The 26,215-nt window shown below is 49.5% G+C and overlaps 1 protein-coding gene across 1 annotated transcript in view; it reads left to right on the top strand.

Moving 5' to 3' along the window:
• The window catches only part of AGRN (agrin), a 52,662-nt gene that overhangs the window by 11,046 nt on the left and 15,401 nt on the right, over positions 1-26,215 (top strand). Inside the window, exons 3-16 of the mRNA XM_074218792.1 lie at positions 11,625-11,831; positions 12,331-12,555; positions 13,938-14,162; positions 15,086-15,292; positions 17,893-18,114; positions 18,861-19,055; positions 19,953-20,153; positions 22,616-22,761; positions 22,899-23,004; positions 23,156-23,269; positions 23,547-23,711; positions 24,513-24,656; positions 25,568-25,692; positions 25,861-25,966. Coding sequence (XP_074074893.1) covers positions 11,625-11,831; positions 12,331-12,555; positions 13,938-14,162; positions 15,086-15,292; positions 17,893-18,114; positions 18,861-19,055; positions 19,953-20,153; positions 22,616-22,761; positions 22,899-23,004; positions 23,156-23,269; positions 23,547-23,711; positions 24,513-24,656; positions 25,568-25,692; positions 25,861-25,966 — 2,388 coding nt within the window. The remainder of the gene's footprint in view (positions 1-11,624; positions 11,832-12,330; positions 12,556-13,937; positions 14,163-15,085; positions 15,293-17,892; positions 18,115-18,860; positions 19,056-19,952; positions 20,154-22,615; positions 22,762-22,898; positions 23,005-23,155; positions 23,270-23,546; positions 23,712-24,512; positions 24,657-25,567; positions 25,693-25,860; positions 25,967-26,215) is intronic.

Raw genomic sequence — 26,215 nt, 5'->3', positions numbered from 1 at the left:
AGGTACTCCTGACTCCAAGGATGGTGCTTTATCCACTGCACCACCTAGCCGCCCGGTAAATATTTATTGAATTGTTGAATTTTACTGGAAGGTTACCATGTGTAAATGGCTCAGTAGATGCAAGATAATCTAAGAAGGGAAAAAACCCTAATAACTACGGGTCTGGAAAAACTTAAGCTTAGTCTTTAAGGAAGATGGGTTTTCTAAGGGGGTGAATCTGAGGAGGAAATGCATTTCGGGGTGGAGAATAGTAATAAGGTTTGACTGAGATGTAGGCGAGGTAGGGGGTGGATAATGTGAAATTAGCCTGGAAAGAGAGGCCAGGACAGAGAGACTGTGAAGGGTTTTAAAGGCCAAGCTAAGCAATAGGGAGCCTTTGGAGATTTTTTTTTCTTTTTAGGTTTTTGCAAGGCAAATGGAGTTAAGTGGCTTGCCCAAGGCCACACAGCTAGGTAGTTATCAAGTGTATGAGATCTGATTTGAACCCAGGTACCCCTGACTCCAGGGCTGGTGCTTTATCCACTTCGCCACCTAGCTGCTCCCCCCCCCCCCCCTTTTCTTTGGAGATTCTTGAGGTGGGGAGGTCTTGGACTACCTGGTAGCCTCCCTTTATTCCATTTCTACCCTTTTCTGTCTTGGCCACTCTGGCCTGGGGAAGGAGGGAGAGCCATGAAGAAAGAGCTTTGGGGAGATGCTTTGAGTAAGCCCATGTCATGTAGCACATTTCCATTCCACCATTTTTTCTTTTATTTTTTAAGAAAGATTTTATTTATTTTGAGTTTTATAAATTTTCCCTCATTCTTGCTTCCCTCCCCCCCACCCCCCACAGAAGGCATTCTGTTAGTCTTTACAGTGTTTCCAGGGTATACATTGATCTCAGTCGAATGTGATGAGAGAGAAACCATATCCTTAAGGAAGAAAAAGAAAATATGAGATAGTAAAATTGCATAATAAGATAACATTTTTTTCTAATTTGATGGTAATAGTCTTTAGTCTTTGTTCAAACTCCACAATTCTTTCTCTGGATACAGATGGTATTCTCTACTGCAGATAGCCCAAAATTATCCCAGATTGTTGCACTGATGGAATAAGCAAGTCCATCAAGGTTGATCATCATCCCCATGTTGCTGTTAGAGTGTACAGTGTTTTTCTGGTTCTGCTCATCTCGCTCAGCATCAGTTCTTGCAAGTCCTTCCAGGCTTCCCTGAATTCCCATCCCTCCTGGTTTCTAATAAAACAATAGTGCTCCATGACATACATATACCACAGTTTGCTAAGCCATTCCCCAATTGAAGGACATTTACTTGATTTCCAATTCTTTGCCACCATAAACAGGGCTGCTATGAATATTTTTGTACAAGTGATGTTTTTACCCTTTTTCATCATCTCTTCAGGGTACAGACCCAGTAGTGGTATTGCTGGGTCAAAGGGTCTGCACTTTTTTGTTACCCTTTGGGCATAATCCCAAATTGCTCTCCAGAAAGGTTGGATGAGTTCTCAGCTCCACTAACAATGTATTAGTGTCCCTGACTTCCCACATCCATTCCAACATAGATCATTGTCCTTTCTGGTCATATTGGCCAGTCTGAGAGGTGTGAGGTGGTACCTCAGAGAAGCTTTAATTTGCATTTCTCTAATAATTAATGCCAGTCCACCATTCTATCCCACATGTAGATGGCAGATGAAGGAGAGCCCCACTAGTCCCAGTCAGTGAGCAATATTTCTTACATTAAATTTTAGCAGTCAGTATGGGTAGAGAGGGGGTAGCCACTGGGCCTCTTGCCAGCCCTAAATCTCAGAGCCTGTGAGCCCATCTGCTGTGCCCCTCCTCATTCCTCATGTCTATCTTTCCTGGTTCTCTTGGGGGAAGAAAGGTAAGGTGTATGTTTCTGAGGGTCATCCCAAGTTGGGCTCTCATATGGCCTGGTCAGAAGGGCCTGGGAGGGAGGAGCAGGAAGGATTCTCCCTGGAAAGCCCCTTCCCCACCCTTCTAAGAGAAGATGGTAATGAATGCCGAATGTTGGGTGGGATTGAGCTAGTGGGACTTGGAGATAAGAAAACTTGGGTTCAAATCCTGATTCAGATACCCTTATGACCCTGGGCAAGTGCTTTTACCATCCTGGGTCTCAGTTTCCCCCCTCTGCTCAATGGGAATAATAAAAGTACCCAGCTTCCAGGATTGTTTCAAAGATCAATAGATATGTGATGTCAAATAACTATCTGTGGATTGAGATGAATGTAAATGACTCCCCTGCCCCATGACCTGCTGCTGCAGATCAAATGCTTCCCCTCCAACTGCATCAGATGCAAGAGGGTGGCAGGCCTGAGGCCCTTTGTCCCTGGCCACACCTAGCTCAAATCCAGTCCCATAGGCAGTCCCAGTCACACAAAGACATAGACACATGGGGACTGTCACAAAGACTTTCACAGGGATATTATTGTACCCAGAGACCCAGTGAAAAGAAGATGAGGTCAGTGATGGTGTTGCTTAGACATGTTGACACCCAGAGAGGGGATCTCACACCCGGCCACATGGACTCACACAGGTGCCCCCGCAGTTACACGGATGCCCACGCCCATCACATGCAGACTCCAGAGCTGGCACACCCAGATGCAGACACAGACACATACACACACAGATACCTCCCCTTCTCCTTTGACTACAGGGTTGGAGATGGGCCAGCACCCCTGCCTTGCCCCCACCCATCTCTCTTGCCCTCCTCTCCCCTCCCAAAGCTGGACAGTGGCTGAATCCCAGAATGCCTCTCCATCCCCCAGCCTTTCCTTTAGGAAAATAATGAGAAAAGGTGGGGAGTGGAATATAACACTCTCTCGGCCAGGCTATAAAAAGAGCCCACACCGCCTCCAGCGCCTCGAAGGAGGCTTCAGACGCTGTGAATGATGGAGTGAGGGAGTGAACAGTGAAGAAGATTAGAAACGAGTGGGAAGCAGTAGGGGGGTGGTGGGGGACTGGGAGATGCTCCAGGGGACAGGTCATAGAACCACAGCCTTCCAGGCTATCCACGCCAACCCTCTTATTTTTTTTTATTGGGAAACTGAGGCCCAAAATTTATATCTTGTCTAAGGTCGAAAAGGTAATAAATGTCTGGAGCAGGATTTCAACTGAGGACCTCTGAATCTTGGGGCAACTAGGGGGCACCGTGAATAGAGCACTGGGCCTGAAGTTAGGTAGACTCATGAGATCAAATGCAACTTCAGACACTTCCTAGACGTATGACTCTGGGCAAGTCATTTCACCCTGTTTGCCTAAATTTCCTCATCTGTAAAATAATCTAGACTAGAAAATGGCAAATTGCTATCTGTGTTAACCTGAGTAAGTCACTTCAGCCTTTTGGTCTCAGTTTACTCGTCTGTGAAATGAGTCGAAGAAGGAAATGGCAAATCATTCCAGGATCTTTACCAAGAAAGCCCCCAACGGGATCCTGAAGAGTCAGACCCGATTAAAAACAATTGAACAATAACAATCTTTGATTTTAGACCTATTTCCTCAGTGGGGACTGAGGTCCCTGATCATGACCCACCAGCCTTCATGATAGTGACTGTGGCCCAAAGATAATGCTAAGGGAACCTGTGATAGTCGCCTCCCAACCCTGCAGTGATGATGGTGCTGGAGATAAAGATGATACATACTTTGTTTCTCCATAGTTTGAAGCCAACAAACAGCTCCCTTCATGTCAGACTGCTGAGAAGAGTCACAAAGAGATGATTATATCCCATTTAACAGATGACAAAACTGAGTCCCAGAGACATTATAGCGTCTCCTCCAAAGTTACCTGGCTAGTGCCAGAGCCAGGATTCCAGTCCAAGTTATGGGAATCACAGATGTAGAAATGGGAAGGGCCTCCAATTTCCCTGAGTCCTGAGTCGTGGCAGGATTTGGGAGGGACCAAGACCTGAGAAACTCAGAGAGGGAGAGGGACTTCAGAGATCCCTGGGTCTCACCCTTTTCCCTGAGCTGCTGCACCCCAACTCCAGAGTTGGGGGACTCTGGGGATGAAGGCATGTGTCTCTCTCTAGGTCTGGGGTTGGAACCCCATTCAAGACTGGATTCCAGGTTGGTGTGTGTGTGTGTGTGTGTGTGTGTGTGTGTGTGTGTGTGTGTGTGTGTTGGGGGGGCCCTCCAAGGATTCTGAGCTGCATCCAGGACCTGGCCAGTTGCCATGGCAACCTCAGTGGCTCATGTCTGCATTTGTGCTAGGCTTCCCCCTCCTTTCTTCCCCCCCTTTCCCCATTAAGAGCCTGAAAGGGCTGGGGGTGGGAGGGCAGCAGTGTTTCCATCTTGCCTTCCTGGGGACATTCTCCTGATCACTCAGGGGGCCCCAGGAGCCATCACAGCCATGGTGGCTGGAGTTCTCACGGCTGTTGTGGCCTCCACTCGTTACTTATTCATGATCACTGTCTAAAATGAAACATTTATTAAGGCCCCAAACAGCTGCGGCCCCTAATGGAGTGCCCCCTCCCCTGGCCTTGGCCGCCTGGGAAGCCAAGCAGCAGGTGGGTGAGTGGTCCCCAGCTTGCCCCTCCCTCTTGCTCTAAGTGATGATGTCTCCGGAGCCTCCCCTGAGAGGAAGCAGCTTGGGCCTGGACTCAGGAGACTTTCCTGTGAGGAGGCTGCTTCATCTGCCTCTGTTTGCCAATTATCCATTAGCCTGGATGCTCCCCCAGCTTTGTTCCCCCATGACTGGCTGAGAGACAGCCGGTGGTGCAGTGGATAGAGCACTAAGCCCAGAGTCAGGAGGACCTGAGTGCAAATGTGACTCTAAACATTTACTGGCTGTGTGACCCTGGGCAAGTCATTTCACACTCTCTGCTTCAGTTTCCTTGTCTGTAAAATGAGGGGAATGAAGTCAGTGACTTCTAAGGACCCTATTAATCTTAGGTTGTTGACCCTATGATCCGGACTCTTGCTGGCCTGAATAGCCAGTGTCGTGGATCAGTCAGAAAATTCGCATTTCGATCATGGGATCAGAGCTTAGTAGCTGGAAGGAACAGGAGGCTCCTGTTCATATAGCATGCAGAACCCCAGAGCTATAAAGGACCTTAGAGGGGATCTCCTCCAAACCTCCCATTTTATAGATATGCACACTGAGGCCCAAGGAGATGAAGTAACTTACTGAAAGGTCACACAGGTAGCAAATGACAGAGGCAACATCTGAACCCAGACCTCTGCTTCTAAATCTGACATTCTTTCCACTCTTTCATCAAAAATGCCCCAGACTCGGATGTATTGTTAGAAATATTGAATCTCATTCTTTTTCTTCCTGGGAGCCCTGCCTGAAATAGGCCTAGGATCTCCTCTTCAGACCTCCTCCTCAAATAGGGGAGTACAAGATGAGAGATTGGAGATCACATCCAATGCTATCATCTCACAGGTGAGGAAAAGCTTACCTAAGGTCACAGAGGTATTAGGGTCAGAAGTCATCATTCAGTCCTCTTAAGATCTTTTGGGAACCTTTATATGTGATTTACATTAGTTATCTGTCCTGTTTCCATCCTGGGAGGGTTTTGTCTAGGTGACCAATGGGTCCTATCAGGCACTGAAAAAACATTTACTATGATTGAATGGCCTGACCCAAAGAAGAGTCATTAATAGTCTGAAATCATGTTGGAGGTCTATGATGGAGTGCCCCAGGGATCTATCCTTAGCTATTTATTGGCTATCATTTTTATTAGTAACTCTGATGAAGGCATAGATTGACTTTATAGACAACATGAAACTTGGAAACAGGACAGATAGCTAATGCAAATCACACACATAGAGGCTATAAAAAGTTCTTAATAGGACTGAATGATGACTCCTGACCCTAATATCTCTGTGATCTTGGGTGTTTGCTCACCTGTGAGATGATGACATTGGATATGATCTTCAGTCTCTCATCTCGTACTCCCCTATTCGAGGAGGAGGTCTGAAGAGGAGACCCTAGCCCTGTTTCAGAGTCCCCAGTAACTAGGGGATTCTGAACCCCCTGGATTGAGGGTGTAGCTCTTGGCTTCCTGAGTGACTGGTAGAGATTTTTCTCCTTTCTACTCTTCTGTCCTTCTATCTCTCTGTGTGACTTGGAAGTGCCTAGAGTCTGGGGACCCCACTGGTCTAGACTGTGACAAACTGAAGCCTAGACTGGGACCCTATCACCACTGGCTGTCCAGCCTAGCCAAGTCAGTAAGCATCTACTAAGGGCTTACAATGGGTCTAGCCTTGTGCTGCTGGCTAAGCTACAGAAGAAAATAGAAATTCAAATCCTTGCCTGCCCAGAGTTTACTGGGGGAGTAGGGAACACAATCTGTAAATAGATAAGTTACTATAGGGCCAGCATGATAGCCTTGGAATTCAGAAGCTCTGAGTTCTAATTCCTCCTCAGATACTCACTAGCTGTGTGATGCTGGGCAAATTTCTTAATCATTCATTCTGAGTCTTGATTTCTTCTGTAAAATGGGAATGATGATCATATCTACCCATTGGGGTGTTGTGAGAATCAAATAAGAGAAGATTTGTAAGATGCTTTGGAGACTTAAGAACCCTGTGCATTTTTTTTAGCATTTTGCAAGGCAATGGGGTTAAGTGGCTTGCCCAAGGCCACACAGCTAGGTAATTATTAAGTGTCTGAGATCAGATTTGAACCCAGGTACTCCTGACTCCAGGGCCGGTGCTTTATCCACTACAACACCTAGCTGCCCCAATTGTTTTTTTTTTAATACAACTTGTTATTAATTCATTGTTTTTTTACAAAAGGGATCTGTAGCTCTGCAACTTAGAGTCTAAGCTGGAGCAAGTGACTTGCTCAGGATCACAGTGCTTAGATGTCAGTGGTGCAACCTGAACCCTTATCTTCCTGACTTTGAGGGTAGCTCTCTATGGATCATACTGTGCAATCCCTTGAGCGATCATTAGGTCTACCTAAATGGAGCCAGTGCCTCTGGAGAGTCAGCCACTGGGTCAGGAAGACCTGGATTCAGGGGCTTCCTCTGACACACAGGTTAGGTAGCCATGAGTCAATCACTTAAATGGCCCAGTGTAGGTGCTGACCTGTGGGTAGCCAGGGTTTCTCCTGGGGGAGTTCTCCACATCATTGAAATTACCCATTTGGCCTCTACCTTCCCAAGTAATAATAGTAATAAATTATATTACAAGGAAGAGCATGACAAGCTAAGGGATCAGATAAAGCTTCCTATAGGGAGATAGCATATGAGCTGAGCCCTGTAGGAAGCTAGCATAGCCCCATTGCTAGGCCTTAATGACATTTTAATGAAGGGCTCTTGACAGCCCCTCCACTGCAATTCATCCTAATGACAGACATATGAGGCAAACTTCTCCTTTGACATACTCACTCAGCCTCTTCTCTATATCCCCTGACCTTGGGTGGAAGGGACTCTCTCTCCAACCCCCTCCCAAAGTAGTCATTGATAGAACTGAACCCTATTCCCTCCCTTCTTCCTTTTCTTCCTCTATTTCTCTATAACATGATTATGGGATTGGGGAGGATCTTCAGTCCCCCCCCCAAAGAGTCATTGTTAAGTCTTATTCCTTCCCTCCCTCCTTTTCTTTCTCTGTAAGATGAATATGGATTGGAGAGACCCTTTCTCCACCTCCCCAAAAGGCGTCAGTGTTAGAGATGTACCCTTTTCCTTCCTTCCTTTCTTTCCTCTCTTCTTCTCTCCCTTCCTCTGTAAAATGATTTTGTCCTGGAGTAAAGGAGTCATTGATAGAGATAAACCTTATTCCCTTATTCCCTCCTTTCTTCCCTCCCTTTCTCTCTCTCTCTCTCTCTCTCTCTCTCTCTCTCTCTCTCTCTCTCTCTCTCAGTTGGGGGATTTAGAATCTTTATTTTCTCTCTGAAAAGGAGTTTTTGATGCAATGGAAATGAATTCTTCTATTGCTTCTTACCTCTGTCTTCCTTTCTCTTTTTTCTTCCTTCACTCCCTTTATTCCTTTTCAGTTTCCTCTCCCTCCTTCCCTCACTGAGCTATGCTATTTTTCTTCTTTCCTGATTAAGAGTCATTGGGCTGGGGCCCTAGGGGTGACACAGGCAGCCTCCTCCCTTTGCTTGCTTCACTGGACATGGGGCATTGGATGAGGGTGGAGGAGGAGACAGAAGATGTATCTTGGTCTTACTTTGGCTGATGCTATTTTTTCTTCTGTTTTTTGGGGCTGTGGCTGGAACCCAGCATAGTCTGCTACTGCCCCAGTTTCTAGCTATTCCTTACATTCTCCTCACACGCTTTTCACGACCTGCATGCGTGTTGCCCCCCTCCCTCTGCCCCTTACCAAGGGAACTGTTCTGGCAGCCTAATGTTGCTGGCTGGGCTGGGAGTGACTGAGATGCCGGTCAACCTCTCACCTTCTATCTGGTCCAAACTGGTACCTAGGTGCTGATGTCTGAGCTCTCCGTGGTGCTGACTTCTGACCACTTACATTGTCTTTGTCCCACAAAGACTCTCCTTGGTTTGAACCTGGGGGTAAGGGCAGGACCATAGTGGGAGATGACCCCCTCCTTTTTGCATCTATTGCTTCTCTCTTATAATTCTTTCTAGCATATATCTCTGCATAGCCCCAATCCAGTGTGGCCTAGCATCAACTGATCAAAGCATTTATTTAAGCCTCTACTCTACCAGGCTTTGTTCTAGGCAATGGGAATCATGGTATAGTGGTTAAAGTGGAATCAGGCAGATCTGGATTTAAATTAACCTCAAATTTTGACCTTCAGTGTCTTCCTCTGTAAAATGGGGAGGCACCAGACAAAGAACGATATACTGGATAAATGGAGGTGTTCAGCAGAGGGAAGGTGTTAGCAGCAATAAGGGACCTCAGGGTGGTAACATGTCAGGCCTCAGGCAGGCATCCAATAAGCATTTGTGGTATGGCAGGCATTATACAGGACCTGCCTTGTGCTAAGTTTTTGTTGAATCAAAGGAAGCAAAACCCACAGACTTCTCAGAAGGAAGGCAGGGGGCTTTCCTGAAGAAAGTAAGTCCTGAAGGAATCTAGGGAAGCCCGGAGGTGGAGGTGAGGAGGAGGAGTATTCTAGGCATGAGGGGCACATCATGTGTGAAGAATAGCAAGGAGGCTGGATCATGGGAGGGGAGTAAGGAGTAAGAAGACTGAAAAGGACCAGGTTATCAAGGGCTTTAAAAGCCAAACAGGATTCTATATTTGTTCCTAGAGGCAATAGGGAGCCATAGAACTTTATGGAGAAGGGGTGGGAGGTGACGCTAGATGGTGCAGTGGGTAGAATATTGGCCTTGAAGTCAGGAGGATCTGACTTTATGTCCACCTTCAAACACTATGTGACCTTGGGCAAGTCATTAACTTACCCCTGAATGCCTGGCATCCAGGGCCATCTCCAGTTGTACTGATTCTTATCTGATGGCTCTGGAGGAGAAAGTGAGGCTAGTGACTTTAGCACAGCCTCCCCCCAAATCCAATTCATGTGCTTGTCATGGCATCACCTCCCTGATGTCATGGTCTTCTTTGAGAACAAGGTATAAACATCATTGTTCTTTTTAATCCATTTAAACTTTGGACAAGCCCTTTTCTCTTCTGGGTTCACTTTACTCTTAGAGATGGGTGTGGTAGTAGTAGCAAAGGCAGAGTCAGATCTCCCTGCCTGACCCTTTGGACTGCAAGTGATTTAAGTTATTCAGGGGCTGGGTAAATTAGGGGAAAAGGTTCTTGGGACAGTGGCAGATGGGGAGAGAGTGGAGGAGGGTAGGGACAGGCAGGCAGCAACATGTCCAGGAGCGGTTCCCTAGTGGCAGCTAGAAACCAAGTTCCCCCTCGAAAGGGCAGACTCTTTCTATGCCTGCATCCTGCATCCTCTCCATCTACTGGCAGTAACCATTTGGCCACAACTTACAGTCTCATGCTTCTTCCTCAGTTTTCCCAATCATCTCTGACCCTGGAGCACATTGGTGGGGGAGGGGGGCAGGGAGGCAGAGCCATCTGGAGTCTGCTCACAACCAACGGTTCCAGGTCCTAGACACTGAGTTTTTTCTCCCTCTTTCACAAGTAGGGGTGACCCTGTGTGCCATCCTGCAACAGAGAAAGGCAGGCCCTTTGCCTGTGTAATTGTGCCTCCCCTTTCCCTTTTGGCAGCCCCAGACAAGCCTCTCTGCCTGGTGCCTCTGGACTCCTGGTTTGAAACTGGGGCCTGGCCTAGGTGAGACAGGAATGGACTGGACTAGACAGGCTAGGGCAGAGCCGGGCTGGATTGGGCTGGACAGATTGGATAGGATAGAGCTGGACTGAACTAGACGGTTGGATCTGGGCTGCCTGGGCCTGGGCAGGGCCAAGACTGGGCTGGACAAGGAGGGCCTAAGGTTAAAGACTAGTGATGGAGACGGAGTTAGGTATTCCTTCCAAGGTCGGAGTGGGTAAGGAATGGGAGTGTTCCAGAGTTTCACTTGCTCTCCCCCTGCTCCCCCCAGGACTCTCTGGACTCTCCAAATAAGTAACCATTCCAGTCCACCAAGCCATGGCCTCAAAGCTTTATCCACTCTGTATGTCATCTACCCTATATAAGATTCCCCATTGTGGTCAGAACCAGATGAAAATGTCCTGAGGAACTTTTAACCAAATAAATAAAAACATGACACAACATAGATAATGCTGATTTGTGAATTTCTAAGTCAGTATGTGGCCCTCAGGGATCTTTCTCTATTTGAGTTTGGCCCTAGGTTAATATTTTACAGATAACGAAACTAAGACTTAGAGGGTCCAGTATCATATTAGTAGAAGAAACAGACAGAATTTGAACCCAGTCCTCTGACTCCAAAGGGCAGAGCATTATAGAATACGCTTGTCCACCCCTAAGCCCTTTCCCATCTCCTCCCAGACTCCAGGCTGATTGGTTGCCTATGAAGCAGTGGAGGCACTTCTTGCCTTCTCTTCCTTTCCCCTTGGCACCCCATTCTCCCAAATCTTTCCCTTTTTAAACTTCCTTTTCCTTCTTTCCATCTCATGCCTGGAAAGAAGTGGATGAGACACTGCAGAATGTGGGAAGGGTGAGAAAGGCATTGTAGGACAGACCAGCTCAGGAGTGTCGGGAGGGATGTGTGTGTGTGTGTGTGTGATTGTGTGTGTGTGTGTGTGTGCCCACGTGTGCCTGCCTGGATGTGGTCTCTGTGTGCAGGTACTTCAGGGCTGCTCCCTCTGGCTCTGTCTTGGTATCACTTGTTGGCCATTATGGGGGGGGGTCACTGTCACTAATCAAGTTGAGTACTTCCTGGCGTGTGGTTCCCACCAGCTGGCATGGCCTGGGCTCAGGCTGGCGCCACAGCCTCAGGAGATCTGGCCTGTCTGCCTCACAGCTGTCTGTTTAGGGGGGGCTGGAGGGAGTCGGGGGAGTGCAACCTGGAATTCCTCATGATTGTTTCATCAGATAAGAACAAGGACAGGGGATGCCCAGGTCGGTGGTGATCCCCTGAGCAGGAGGGTGATAAGAGAGAGGTGATAAAGCTCCTGGTGTCCCTCACCTGGTTCCAGAAGTGGGCTCAGTCCTTTGGGCAGGGTCCACAGAATGAAGTGGGCAGGTGACAATCTAACTAAATCTTTTCTCCTGAGCTGACCCTTGAGTGACTCTTTTCTTACCCCTTTCCTTCCCCTATAGCATGCCGGGGGATGCTGTGTGGCTTTGGGGCCGTGTGTGAGCAGAGTGCTGGCCGGGCCACATGTGTGTGCAAGAAGAGCCCGTGTCCTACCGTGGTGGCCCCTGTGTGTGGATCTGATGCCTCCACCTACAGCAATGAGTGTGAGCTGCAGAGGGCTCAGTGTAGCCAGCAGCGACGCATCCGCGTGGTCAGCCGAGGACCCTGTGGTGAGTGAGCTGAGCATGGCGGGATGGGTGGGTAGGGGAAAGGGACGCGGCCTCCCCCTCACTGCCAGCTTGAGTTCTCCCTCTGAGTCCCTTCATACCCCTGGCTTCTGCCTTGTAGGACACTGTCTGTCTTCCCTCCTGCCCCCCATTGCCCCCAGCTATTCTTCCGCTTCCTGGGGGCCTCTCCAGCCCCTAAGCTGGGTTCTTTAGTCATCTTCCCTCCAACTCTTAACTTATTATTATTATTATTATTATGATTATTTTTATTTTTTTGCAAGGCAATGGGGTTAAGTGGCTTGCCCAAGGCCACACAGCTAGGTCATTATTAAGTGTCTGAGGCCGGATTTGAACTCAGGTACTCCTGACTCCAGGGCTGGTGCTCTATCCATTGTGCTACCTAGCTGCCCCATTTGAGTTATTCTTCAAGTCCACCTCACCTACCCAGCTCCTAAATCCCCTCCCCAGTGCCTCCTTCACTCTCACCCCTTTCTTCCCTCAGGCTCTCGGGACCCCTGCTCAGGGGTGACCTGCAGTTTTGGGAGCACCTGTGCCCGTTCAGCGGATGGGCAGTCAGCCAAATGTATCTGCCCGTCTTCATGCAGCGGCATCCCTGAGGACATCGTATGTGGTAGTGATGGGCGTGACTACCCAAGCGAGTGCCAGCTCCACCGCCTTGCCTGTGCCCGTCAAGAGAATATTGTCAAGAAGTTTGATGGGCCTTGTGGTAAGAAACTGGGGCCAGGTTGGCGAAAGTTGCATGAGACCTAGCCCATTCCCTTGGGCCTTGTTCCTCCATCCTCTACCCATTCCAATTTTCTCTGAAAGCATTGTTGGTGGACTGAGCCCAGGCTATAACAGGAAGGAGAATGGACCAGGTATTATAGAAAGAGAATTGATTCTGAAGCCTAAGGGAATGGATTCAAATAGCATTGTATGGCCTTGGCCAAGCCATTTTTTTTTCTGCCTGGGCTTCAGTTTCCTCCTGTAAAAACGAGACCCCGAGGTATCTCCTGTCTAAGTCACCTGGACATCTGGGTCTATAGGTACTACCAGGGGGCAGAGGTCGCCCTCTTCTGGCTGCCCACAGAGCCACAGTCCTGGAGGTCTGTGCCTATGGGTTAGAAGAGGGTCCAAGGTGTGGGTGGGAAAATCTTCCGAGGGAAGTCCATACTCTCCCTCTCTGAGCAGAGCTTGTCACCTTGGGGGACCTGGAATACTGGACTGGGAGTCAGGCAACCCGGGTTCGAGCATCAGCTCAGCCACTTGCTAACTAAGTGACCTTGGACAAGTCTGTTAGCACTCGTTTCTTAATCCCCCACTGTATACCAGACCCTGGGAAATTCTAGGGCTACAAAGAAAGGCTTTGTTCTCAGCTTGTCAATGAGACAACATGAAAACAACCCTGTGCAAACAAGTTGTTTGAACACACACACACATATATCCATAATACAATCCATACACACACACATATTCATAAACATGCATACACACAGGTAGAGAAACACACAGAACATCAGAGAGAAGGCAATGAGGGGGTAGGGAGAACAGGAAGAGTCTTGAGGCCAGGGAGTCTAGTCTAGTTTCCTCATCTGTAAAAGGAATTTGATCTTAGACACTTGGTGTGACTGTGTGACCCTGGGCAAGTCACCTCACCCAGTCTGCTTCAGTTTTCTCATCTGCAAAAGAAATCTGGCCTCAGACACTCACTAACAGAATGATCTTGGACAAATCACTTTATCCTGTATGCCTCAATTTCCTTAAAATGGACTGGAGAAGGACATGGCAAACCTCTTTAGCATCTCTGCCAGGAAAACCCTAGATGGGGTCATAAAGAATCAGATAGAACTGAAATAACTGGAAGGGCTCAGCTCTGATTTCAAAGGTCTCTTCCAACTTTAAATAGATGACCTTGAGAGTTTGGTATGGGAAGACTTGACTCAGGGAGTTGGGGGCAGGCTCTGAGAAGGGCCCCTGAGCTGAGGGGATGTGACTGGCTCTTGTTGGGGTATTGTGGTTGGGTGTAGGCAGATTTGGGCCTCGCAGATGCTGAGTCTGCCACACTCACCTCCCTGTGCCTAATATTGGACCCTGCTTTCCTCTGCCTAGACCCATGCAAGGGTGTTCTCAGTGACCTGAACCGTGTGTGCTGGGTGAACCCCCGCACTCGCCAACCTGATATGCTGCTACGCCCTGAGAGCTGCCCACCCCGCCAAGAGCCAGTGTGTGGGGATGATGGTGTCACCTACGCCAATGATTGCATCATGGGCCGTACCAGCGCCACCCGAGGCCTTGACATCCAGAAGCTACGCTCAGGGCAGTGCCAGCCACAAGGTAAGCATGGCATGGGGATAGAAGGCTAGGTAGGGTCTAGTGGAAAATGGGTCTCCTCTTTGAGAGGTTCCAGGCTAGGCTCTAGGAATCTTATTTATTCTTAGCATTAATTTTGTAAAATTTTGAGTCCCAAATTCTCTCTCTCCCTTAACCTTTGAGAAGGCATTATACATTAGACCAGGGGTAGGGAAGCTTTTTTCTGCCAAGGGCCATTTGGAGCTTTATAACATCATTCTGGGGTCATACAAAATTATCAACTTAAAAATTAGCTTGCTATATTTGGTCAAACATTTAATTAATTCCCTCTAAAACACTCCTAGATTTATTGAATTTTGAGTCCCATCTGCAGTTACTATGACAGCACTAGACCAAATGATTTCACAACTGTGGGCCAGACCTTCCTTGCCCCTGCATTAGACAGTCAAAATGAAAAACCCTTCCTGTCCTCAAGGAACTTCCATTCTCCTGGGTTATGGAACCCCCTGTGCAGATGGATATAAACCCATTCTGACTTGGGCCTGGCTAGCCTAGTTTAGCTAGGCTAAACTGTGGCGCCTTACTCTGGCCCGGAGAGCATCCTGCTCTGGACATATCTCTTCCCTTCCCAGATTTCTTCTACCAAGAGTAGGACTGGGCCAGGAGTCCTGGGCATCTCCTCCAGTTAATTGGGGACTGTTCCAAACCCCATCTCCCTCACAACCTCTTGCCAAGACCTGGATAGACAGTCAGTTTGACAGCTCAGTATCTCTATGTTCAGGTTAATTTTGCCTCTTCTGAAGGATAAAGTGATCACTCTTCCTGAGACTGGCATGGAGAAAGGGACATGAACCCCACCTCCATCTCTGGCTTACTCCAAGGGCATTTCTCCTCTTCCTATGTCCTTGGGAAAGCACTGACTAGTCCCTTTCCCTCCTGTTTTTCAGATGAGTGTCCAGTCCCCTGCAAGTTTAACGCAGTGTGTCTCATCCGTCGTGGCCGTGCCCACTGCTCCTGTGACCGAGTCACTTGCGACGGTGCCTACCGGCCCGTCTGTGCACATGGGGGCCACACGTATACCAGTGACTGTGAACGCCAGCGAGCTGAGTGTAGCCAGCAGCGGGCTCTCCCCGTCAAGCACCAGGGGCCCTGTGGTAAGGCCAGCCTCCCAGCCTGCCTGGACCCCCATCCTTCTCCTGGCCCTGCCGCTGGCCCTGGGGCCTCTCACTGCTTGCTCTTGTGGTTGGCTAGCCTTGTTTCCGTGTCTCTCCCATGATAATCTACAATCCTTGGCTTGCCTCAGTTCTTCCATCACATGCCATCCATATTCATGTGCCATGCTTTGAAGGAGCAGAGTCCAGACCTCAGTGTGGCCTCCAGGCGGGGCCCCCCTCCTCCTGTCCTTTGCCCTCCTCCCTCTCTTCTTCCTCCTTGCCTCCTCTTCCCCCTCTGCTGCCAGGACACAGCGGGTGTTCCCAATTGCTCTGTAAGTAACAGGAGTCCTAGCAGATGGTTCAGACATATCAGGGGTATTTGCACAAGGGAGAAATATGGGGGTGGGAGAGAGAGATTGGGGAAAGTGCCCCCGAGGCCTCTGGGTTACTCTGAGGGGAGGTGGATGGGTGCAGAGTTGGGGTAATAGCTCAAAGCCCCCAACTCCCAGCAGTCTATCTTTGCCTTCCTTCTTTGAATTGGCAGAAACCTCCTGGGCTCAGTGAGGCCCCTTGGCCCATGGGCCCCTTCAGTCCTGAGGCTTTTCTTAAGACCTTGATCCCTGGGTCCCATCCCCATCATCCCTTCTGTCCCCTCCCCCCCCCCAACTCTTTTCTCTTCTCCTGAGGACTCCCAACAGAGAGGGAGTGAGAGTGATCATATAGGGGCCACTAGGATGGGGTGTCCCCTGGCTTTAGTGACCCTCCAGGCCTGCTCCTGCTCCCTCCCAGTGGGAGACCTGGGTAAAGGAGAAGTTGTCACTATACGTACCCCGTCATTCCCCAGAAATCCCCTCCCCCATATCCAAGAGCAGAGCCCAGACTGGAGACTGGAGCCTCCAGATGCCTTTGCAGTGGAATTTAGAATGGTCTTAGGGGCTCATTGGGGGTGGGGCAGGAGGAGTATAAAAGGGGGGAAGGGGCCACTGGGGTCTTCGGGTGAGGGAGGGGTTACTGCAAGTTGATCCCCTCCAGACAGGCCTGAGGGCTCCCTCTGTGAGCGTGTGCGTCTGTCTTTCTGATTGTCCGTCCGTCCGTCCATCCGTCTGGATTGTTCTTGTCTGTCTCTGGTGCTTTTTCTTCTCTGGTCCTTTCCTCTTTGCTCTGTGTCTTGTGTCTTCCAGCCCTGCCTATTGGGAGGACGGAGGCGCCTGAGCCGCCCCGGGGAACCCCCCCCACCCCACCGGGAGCACCGGCAGCCAGAGGTCGGCTTCTCTAGGGCATTGGGGTGGGAAGGGGTCCACTTCTCCCTGTGCCTGTTTCCTTGATGTTAGCTAATGCATCCCCCCCCTTCCTCTTTTCCCGAATCTCTTGCATATTGTACCCCACCCCCTACTCGGGTCTGGTTGAGAAGGAGCCTGGGATAGTCCAGAGAAGCCCTTGGTCTCGAAGTCAGGAGACTGCAGGAGTCTGGACTAGATGAACCTTTGAGGTTTTGTCCCAGCTTAGACCACATTTGTATGTTTTGGACCCTCTCTCCCCACCTTGCCCTTTGCTCTTGGGGTTCTAGCCCCAGGGCTGTCCCAGTTTAATGAGGACCTCAGGCAGAGTAGAGCACAGCGAGGAAGCCTTGAAGCAGCAAGAGGCTTATGATGGGGGTTTGGGGGTCTCCAGGGCAATGAGGCCCCTCCCCCATGTCCTGTGCTTTTATGTTTGTCCTATGTTCAGTGTCTGTCACCTGATGCCTGTGCATTCTGCTTGTCCCTCTCCCCCATTTCCTGTCCCTTCTTTGATACTGCCCCCTCCCCAACCAGGCTTGGGACTGGAAGAGCATAGAGGGTTGCTATGAGGAGGGTGGGGACAGCTCAAGCCCCAGCCCATGGTGGGAGAGGCCAGGGAGGCATCATGACTTAGTAGATGGGGGCTGCCTTTGGATTAGACAATCATTAGCTGGGGGACCTGAGCAAATTCTTTCCCATCTCTGAGCCTGTTTCCTCCTCTGTCCAATGAAAGGGGTTGGACTAGATGTCTGTTCAAGGCCCGGTCAACCCAAGGTCTTGGGTCCTATGACTGGGCCCTGGGGTTGTGTCTGGGGCTTCCTCTCCCCAGACGTCAAAGCCCAGGACTGCTAGAGAGTCAGGGCCTTATTCTTTCTGAAGGACATTCCCTGGCAGCCCTGGCCTGATGCCAGGAGCCCCAGGCAGGAGATGGGGTCTAATACTCAGTGAACAATGGAACCAGATTGGACAGTGGCCCCAGAGGCCCCAGCTTGGGCCTAAGGAGTTGGTGGGATGACTAGGAAATGGTCTAGAATGGGTCCATAGTTACTTGGGCTATTAGCCCCCCTGCCCTGTTTCTTTTTTGCAAACTGAGAGTCATGGGAAGTGTGATTGGCTTTTTCTACGTGTGTGTGTGTGTGTGTGTGTGTGTGTGTGTGTGTGTGTGTGTGTGTATGTGTGTGGCTCTTAGCTTCTGGAACCCAACTCTCTTCCCTCATTTCCCCCAAACTCCCCCTGCTAAAGGCTAGGCTCCCCTCCCCATCCTTTCCTCTCTGACATCCATGGGATGGTTCTGATACCCCCTTCACTTTTCTCTCCTCTCAGACCAGGGTGCCCCAAGCCCCTGCCTGGGTGTCCAGTGTCCTTTTGGGGCCACGTGTGTGGTGAGGAATTGGGAGGCTGTGTGTGAATGTCAGCAGGTCTGTGCTGGCCTCTATGACCCTGTGTGTGGCAACGATGGGGTCACCTATGGAAGCCCCTGTGAACTGGAGGCCACAGCCTGCGTCCTCAAGAAGGAGATCCTGGTCACCCGCAAAGGGCCCTGTGGTCAGTAATTTCAGGGGCCACAGGGGAGTGGATTGACAGGGCCTTGTGGTAGTAATTCCAGGGGCCCAAAAGAAATGATTGGGGGCCCTTTGATCAGTGATTCCAGGGGCCCAAAGAGGGTGATTGGGGAGATCCTGTGGTCAGTGATTCCAGGGCCTGAAAGGAGTGATTGGGGAGCCCTGTGGTCAGTAATTTCAGGGGACACAGGGGAGTTGATTGACAAGGCCTTGTGGTAGTGGTTCCAGGGGCCCAAAGAGAATGACTGGGGGTGGGGAGTCCTTCAGTCAGTGATTCCAGGAAAGGAGTGATTGGGGGGGGTCTCTGGGATCAGTGATTTCAGGGGCCTGAAAGGAGTGAATGGGGGGTCCTGTGGTCAGAGATTCCAGGGAACTAAAGGGAATGATTAGGGGGTGGTCCTGTGGTCAGTGATTTCAGGAGCCTCAGGGGAGTGACTGTGGGCCCTGTGGTCAGTGACTCCGAGGTTCCAATGGAATGACTGGAATAGGGGTCTGTGGTCAGTTAATCTGAAAGACCAGAAGGCAGCTTTTGGGTGATCCTCTAGTTAGTGAAAAGGAGGATTATTGGGGTCTTGTGGTCAGTGATCCCAGAACGCTGAAGGGATGGTGAGGGGGGGCTGCTCTGTGACAAGGGAGGGGCTGATATGACAAGGACATCTATCCCAACAGCATTGTTGGGGTCCAGAGCCTCACAGGGACGTGACCTCTGCCTTCTCCCACTCCCACCAGGCCTCTGTGGAAAGTGCCAGTTTGGGGCCCTGTGTGAGGCGGAGACAGGTCGCTGCGTGTGCCCCACAGAATGCGTGGCTTCAGCCCAGCCTGTGTGCGGCTCTGATGGGAACACCTACGGTAGTGAGTGTGAACTGCACGTCCACGCCTGCACTCGCCAGATCAACCTGAGCGTGGCTTCCCCTGGACATTGCAGTGAGTGTCTGATCCCCCCACGGAGTGCTTTTTGCTAGAGAACCGACTTCAGACTACAATCTAAGGGAGTCAGGATTAGGTGGCAGCCTTTTCTGAAAAGGCTCTGGGGTTTTTAGTGGACCACAAGCTTGGAGATTAGCAGCATACGGAGACAGCTTATTTTGGACTGTCCTGAGGCTGGCCAAACTTCCAGGGGTAGCGAGGTGATGGGACCCACTGTCCTGGGCCTTGGTCAGACCACATCTGGAGGACTGGGTCATTGATAATTTGGAAGGAGTCCAGGGAGACACCCAGGCAGGTGAAGGGCCTTCAATTCACGTCAAGTAAGAATTGAAGAAAAGAACTGCTGGACTTTTAAGGCTAGGGATGGGGGTGGGAAGGGGTATGCTAGCTGTCCACGAGTATTTGAAGGACTGTCAGTCATATAGGAGAGAACCTTTGTTCAGTTTGGCCCCAGAGGGTGGGGGAGCTTGGATGATGCATAGGAGGTAGTGAGCCCTCCATCACTAAAGTCTTCAAGCCAAGACTGAAGAGCCATTTGTGGTGGGGGGATTCTTGTTCAGGCCTGGGTCGGACTGTTGGCCCCTGGACATCTTGACTAAAGAGATTGTTCTTCCCTAGCAGACGACCTCAGCTCTGGCCTAGGCCACCCCCTCACCCAATAGCATCAAATGCCCACTGTTTTCCCCTTCCAGGCTGTGCCTGGTTCACTTAATGTAGAGAAACAGAGACCCAGGAAGTTGAGGTTGTGCCAAGCTCACCTAGGCATCCTGGTCCCCAACCTGTTGCCTCTCCTGCTTCCCCTGCTCCTCCCTCCACGATGTCTCTTGTAGTCCAGGCTCAGCCTGGCAGATTTGGGCTGGAATGACCCACTCTTCCCTCTCCCTTCCTCTTCAGAGACGTGTGGGGACTCAGTGTGTACCTTTGGGGCCGTGTGCTCCAGTGGGCAGTGCGTGTGCCCCCGGTGTGAGCGGCCGCCCCCTGGTCCGGTCTGCGGCAGTGATGGCATCACCTACAGTAGTAGCTGTGAGCTCCGGGAGGCTGCCTGCCAGCAACAGAAGCAGATTGAGGAGGTCCGGTCTGGCCCCTGTGAGGATGGTAGGTGTGCCCTCTGGGGCCCTGCTGAACTGTTTTCAGAGGGAAGGATTGATTTTGTTGTTCTTTGTATCCCTAGTATTTGGCATATAGTAGGGGCTTAATAAATGCTTGCTTACTTGATTTGATACATGCTTCTCCAATAGAAGGAAGCTACCACTCCCTCCCCCAATTTAATTTATTTTAATGACTGGTATTACGTTTGGTAAGTAATGTATTAGAAATTAATTTAATCATTTTAATTTCTGGCATTATGAAGTAGGCGCTTAATAAATGCTTGCTGATTTGACCTGGCTCACACTTCTCACCAACAGAGTTTATTTTAATTACTGGCATCATTAAATTTGTAAGCAATAGATTAGATTAATTTAATCATTTTCATTGCTGGCATTGAGGAGGTGTTTAATAAATGCCTGTTGACTTGAAAAGCACATCTTGAATAAGAGAGAAGCTACTGTTTCTCTCCCAATTGTAATTGTTTTAATTACACATTTTTAAAAAGCATATTTTTATTGACACTTTTGTTTTATATCACCCTGATTATTCCCAAATTCCTTCCCCTTGGGTGGCTGGGTGGCACAGTGGATAGAGCATCGGCCCTGGAGTCAGGTGGACCTGAGTTCAAATCTGGCCTCAGATGCTTAATAATTACCTAGCCGTGTGGCCTCGGGCAAGTCACTTAACCCCATTTGCCTTGCAAAAAAAATTCCTTTCCCTTCTTTCTTTATCTTTTATGATAAAGAATTTATAAAAATTCAGCAAAGCTAACTAAAAATATTCGATGCCCTTGAACCCACCTCTGCTAAGGACTGAGGGCGGTGTATTCTCTTATCTCTTCTTTGGGATCAAAGTTTTTTTTTAGTTTTATAATTTTCCAGCCTTCATTGGATCGGCCTGTGGTGGTCATTCTTTTCATTTATGTTACTGTCCACTCTCGAGGCAGTCATTGTATATAATGTTTTTGAGTTCCACTTACTTCCCTCTGCATCAGTTCATGAGTCTTTCTATGATTCTCCAAAGTCATAATTTCTTACAGCACAGGACTATTCCATCACACTCATGGACCCCAGGCTAATTTAGTCATTCCTCAATTAGTGAGTGTTTTTGTTTTCAGTTCCCCGCTAGCAAAAAAAATACAATTTAAAGAAATTCTGGAATAAATATTTTTGTGTAGATAGGAACTTTTCATTTGGATATGACTGGCAGCAGAATCTCTAGATCAATGGTCTGAACATTTTAATTATAAAACTTTTTATTGCTCATGTATATTTGTACATAATTTATATTTCAAAGTATACATAAAGTACTTTCTAAACCTCAATCATTATAAATGCTAATTATTATTATTATTATTATTATTATTATTATTAATATGTTCTCCCTCCCCTCTACAGGGAGCAATCCCTTCTAAGAAAGCATTTTAAAAAAAGAAATCATAAAAGGGGTTCAACAAAATGGGGCAGCCTATCACCTGGGTGAGGCAGCACACACTCTCCACTCCAGAGGTCTCCACCTCTGAAAAGATGGGATGGAAAGGCAGCTTTTTAAATCCTTTTCTTTTTTTCTTTTTCTTTTTTGGTTTTTGCAGGCCAGTGGGGTTAAGTGGCTTGCCCAAGGCCACATGGCTAGGTAATTATTAAGTGTCTGAAGTTGGATTTGAACTCAGTCCTCTTGACTCCAGAGCTGGCGCTTTATCCACTGTGCTACATAGCTGCCCCTGAACTTCTTTTCAGGGACAAACTTGGATTATTCAGTTTTAGATGGTGTTTGGGCTTCTTTTTGCTGGTTCTTTCCATTGATATTATCATAATCATTGTGGTTCTGCTTGCTTTGGTTTTTCATTAGTTCATCAAAGTCTTCTGGTGGTTCTCTGAATTTTTCATTTTTCTTAGCTATTTCATTTTCTTTCTTTAATAGTAATTTATTTTCTTTCCCTACTTAAAAAAAATTAAAAAGATCCCCCAAATCCTATAGCTAGGATGGAGAGTCTTCCTGGATCACAGGAAGTTGAGGGCCACTCTCTGTTTTGTGCTGCTGGCCCCAGGGACCAAAATTACTTCTTGGTATAGGTTGTCCTATAGCTCCAGACTTGATGTCCTCTTCCAAAAGGACCTGATGATGTTTCTGGTCCTAGAGCTTGGTGGACCCCCAGCTTTACCCAGAGACTGCCTTCTGGGGAGGTGGTTTGGGGTATCCTTCCTGTTACAGGTGGCTCTCCATCCTCCAGCTCTGAGTGGGTTGACAAGGAGGGCAGGGTCCTTGGTCCTCCAGCTTTATCTGAGGTTACTCTCCTGGTGGGCTCCCCTGAGCTGGGATGACACATATCATCCCAAGACTCGGTTAGAACTATTTTAATCTATACCTGTCAACACAGCTCAGCCTGGAGATGGGAGGTGGGGAGCCTAGAGGAAGCAAGGATTGAGACCTGGATTTCTCACAGTGTTGTCTCACCCTGCCCAATGCAGAATGTGGATCTGGGGGCTCTGGTTCGGGTGAGGATGGTGACTGTGAGCAGGAGCGGTGCCGGCGACGGGGAGGCGTGTGGGATGAGGACGCGGAGGATGATCGATGTATCTGTGACTTTAGCTGCCAGACGGTGTTACGTAACCCGGTGAGGATCCATTCTTGTTATGACCTGTCCCCTCCCTCCTTGGACCTCAGAATGCCCAGCCTGGTCTGCTCGGGGAAGAGCATTCCCCAGCCTCTAATCTTACATGGGTCTTCCTTCCCTTCTCCTCCCTCTAACAGGTGTGTGGTTCTGATGGGGTAACCTATGGTAATGAGTGTGAGCTGAAAAAGGCAAGGTGTGAGAGTCGCCAGGAGCTATATGTCACTGCCCAGGGTGCCTGTCGAGGTAGGGGGGCTGCAGGCAGTAGGGCCAAGTGGGGTGGGATGAGTGGAAGACTGGGTGGGGTGGAGGGAGGCTGCTGAAAGTGGGACGAGGGTGGGCCTAGGATTTCCTTTTGGGGTCAGGATTGTAACTCGTACCTATCTCACTGTCTTAGCTACCCCTACAATGGTCCCACCCCCACCTATCTTGCACTGCTCTCAGACCCCCTATGGCTGCTGCCTGGACAATGTCACCAGGGCCCAAGGTGTTGGCTTGGCTGGCTGTCCCAGTGAGTGTGCTTGGGTGGGTGCGTGGGGATGCTCTCCCTAGCCCAGAGGGGGAAGGTTATTGTCCCTGTTCACAGAGGGAGGCTGAGATATTGGAGGGGATAAGGGGGTTGAGGAGGAGCCCAGGCTTGCCCACCCCCATCTTACTTTGGTCACTTCCTTAAAGTCCCCAGGTAGAGCTGAAAGGAGTCAAGGATAACTTTGAGGGGTCCCAGAATAAAAGACCTGCCTGGGGTCACTGTGGGGGAACTCACGGTGACTTCTGGCTCTGGATCGTAGGCACCTGTCAATGTAACCAGTATGGCTCCTATGGGGGAGGCTGTGACCCCACCTCTGGCCAGTGCTCCTGTCGCCCAGGCGTGGGGGGCTTCAAATGTGATCGGTGTGAGCCAGGCTTCTGGAACTTCCGTGGCATCGTGACTGATGGCCGGAGTGGCTGTACCCGTGAGTGTCTAAGCATTGGGAGGCCAGAGGCTGGGTGGTTGTTCCTAAATTCCTTCCCTCCTCAGGTGTCAGACACAGGGTTGAGACCTTTTTGTGCACCAAACCCCTCTCCTCTGTCCCTCCCCATAGGACTGGGGGTCTGGTCCCTATTCCCTTACCTCCTGGGTGTCAGTGAGATCAGACAAAAGGAATCAGAGCCCATGTGTCTATTCCATCCCTTGGGGAGTTAGGTTGGATGGAATATTTCCCTGAGTGGAGACCCCAGGGCAGCTATAGTCCCTGAGCTGGAGGGGGAGCCTTGAGGCTTATCCTGAGGGGGGGGGCATGTTTGAGTAATTCTTCTAGCCTTTCACAGACACACACACACACACACACACACACACACACACACACACACCATGAAACATTAATCCCACATTTAGTCAGTGATCAGTTATCTACTCTTAGCCTCTCCTTGACCCTTGGCAAACTCCTGGCCAACTGATAATGTCAGCTTGAGCCAGGTGGACTTCAATTTGGGGCAAAATCTGAAGAAAACTACACATGCAACTTGGGTTGAAATTGAAATACTTTTGGATTATTTGCTTTTCGGAGGATGATCTTCACCCTCTACATTCATGTAGTTCATGGAAGGTCTGTGAAATTGGGGATGGGTGATCTTAGCTCAAGAGACCAGAGACCAAGGACTAGGGCCATCTGTACCCCTCCCCATCCCCTGGCTGCCACCAGGGGTCCCCACTGGCCCTTGTTCTGGAGCCCTAAGTTGGGTGAAGCTCATGGCTCCATCTCCCCCATTTCTAGCCTGTAACTGTGACCCTGGAGGCTCGGTACGAGACGACTGTGAGCAGATGACTGGATTATGTTCCTGCAAGGAGGGCATTACAGGAATGAAATGCAGCCAGTGCCCCCCTGGAAGCATCCTGGGCCCTTCAGGCTGTGAGAACGGTGAGGACCAAGCCCACTGGTGAAGGATGTAATGCATTGTGTGGGGTGGGGGGTGAGACACAGTCCACTGGACCACAGCAAGTCTGTAGAGGCAGTGTGACCAGAGCTCCATCTAGTCAGGAGTATGCTAGTGACTGTTTAACAACCAGCATTTTCTCCACCACCTCTTGAGTTTAGATAATAAATCAGACCCAAATGTGTAGCTATGGCCAATTTCCAAAGTATAAGTGCTCATTTGGAACATTTAACAACTGACTCTCAAGAGCTGGTCTGAGCAGTCTCCCAGCATCTAGTCCTGTCCAGTTTCTGAACAAGAATCCCCTCTGTGATGTCTCTAGTAAGACCTCGGTGTGACAGGGTCATTGCATCTGCTGTTCATCTAACACATTATGGGTAACCACAAAGCACCCTTCAAACATCAACTTGGTTCATCCCAATGAGGCGGCTATGACAGGCATCATTCCTATTTTACAGATGAGTAAGCTGAGTGACTTGACCGCCATCAAATTCATTGTCCTAAATGAATGTTTATTTATTAAATGCTTGCTGCATTCTAGCCACCATGTTCAGACACTATAATCTCCTTGTTGGGGATTATAATTGGTATTCTTTTTACTTTTTCCCTTTTCTTTTTTTTTCTTTGATTGGGGCAATGGGGTTAAGTGATTTGCCCAAGGTCACATAGCTAGGAAGTATCAAGTGTCTGAGGTCGGATTTGAACTCAGGTCTCCATGAGGTGCTCTATTCAACTAGCCACCCCCGGGATTCTTTTTCTTGTACGTCCTGGACTCCATGGATGGCCTTCAAGGCCCTGTCCCATTCTCAAACTCTGTGATTCTCCAGTGTTCCTCTTCCTGCCTGCCTCCGAGGATTGGCAGAGAGCTGGAAGTTCACAATGCCTTTACCCCTAGACCCCTCGGCTCCCAAGTCATGTGCTGAACTGAGCTGTGAGTTTGGGGCATCCTGCGTGGAGACTGGCAGCTCTGCCCACTGTGAGTGCCCGGCACCTGTGTGTCCAGAGGATAACATGATCAAGGTAAGTGAGCACCAAGGCTGGGCATTGGGGGTGGTACCTCCAGGGTGTGGTGGCTACCCCTCTGTTGCTCCACCTCCTTTGTTCCCACCTCCCTCCCTTTTCCCTCCTTTCTCCCCCTGCTGCCCTCTAGCTTGGCTGAATCTTTTCTTCCCAACCCCTCCACCTCAGGTTTGTGGCTCTGATGGGGTGACCTATGGAGACCCATGCCAGTTGAGGACCATCGCTTGCCGCCAGGGTCGGACAATCACTGTGCGGCATTTTGGGCAGTGCCATGGTAAGAAGGGCCTCAAGAGATGGGTCAGGGGAGGCTGGTGTAAGCAAACACCCCAGTGATCTCCCTGATACCTGCCCAGAGATTCAACTGTGGATGTAGCATGCTGTAATCCCTCCCTTGTTCTCTTTCCAGATTTTGTAGAGATGGATGGAGGTCAATGGCCTGCCATTCTCATCTTTAGTGCCACCTCCCTGGCCCCTGGCCTCCTTTCTCTGGAAATCACCTAATGGAAACCTCTCCTCCTTTTCC

Source organism: Macrotis lagotis, chromosome 1, assembly GCF_037893015.1.
Source record: "Macrotis lagotis isolate mMagLag1 chromosome 1, bilby.v1.9.chrom.fasta, whole genome shotgun sequence".
Lineage (NCBI taxonomy): Eukaryota > Metazoa > Chordata > Mammalia > Peramelemorphia > Peramelidae > Macrotis > Macrotis lagotis.
This window is presented reverse-complemented; position numbering and strand designations above follow the sequence as displayed.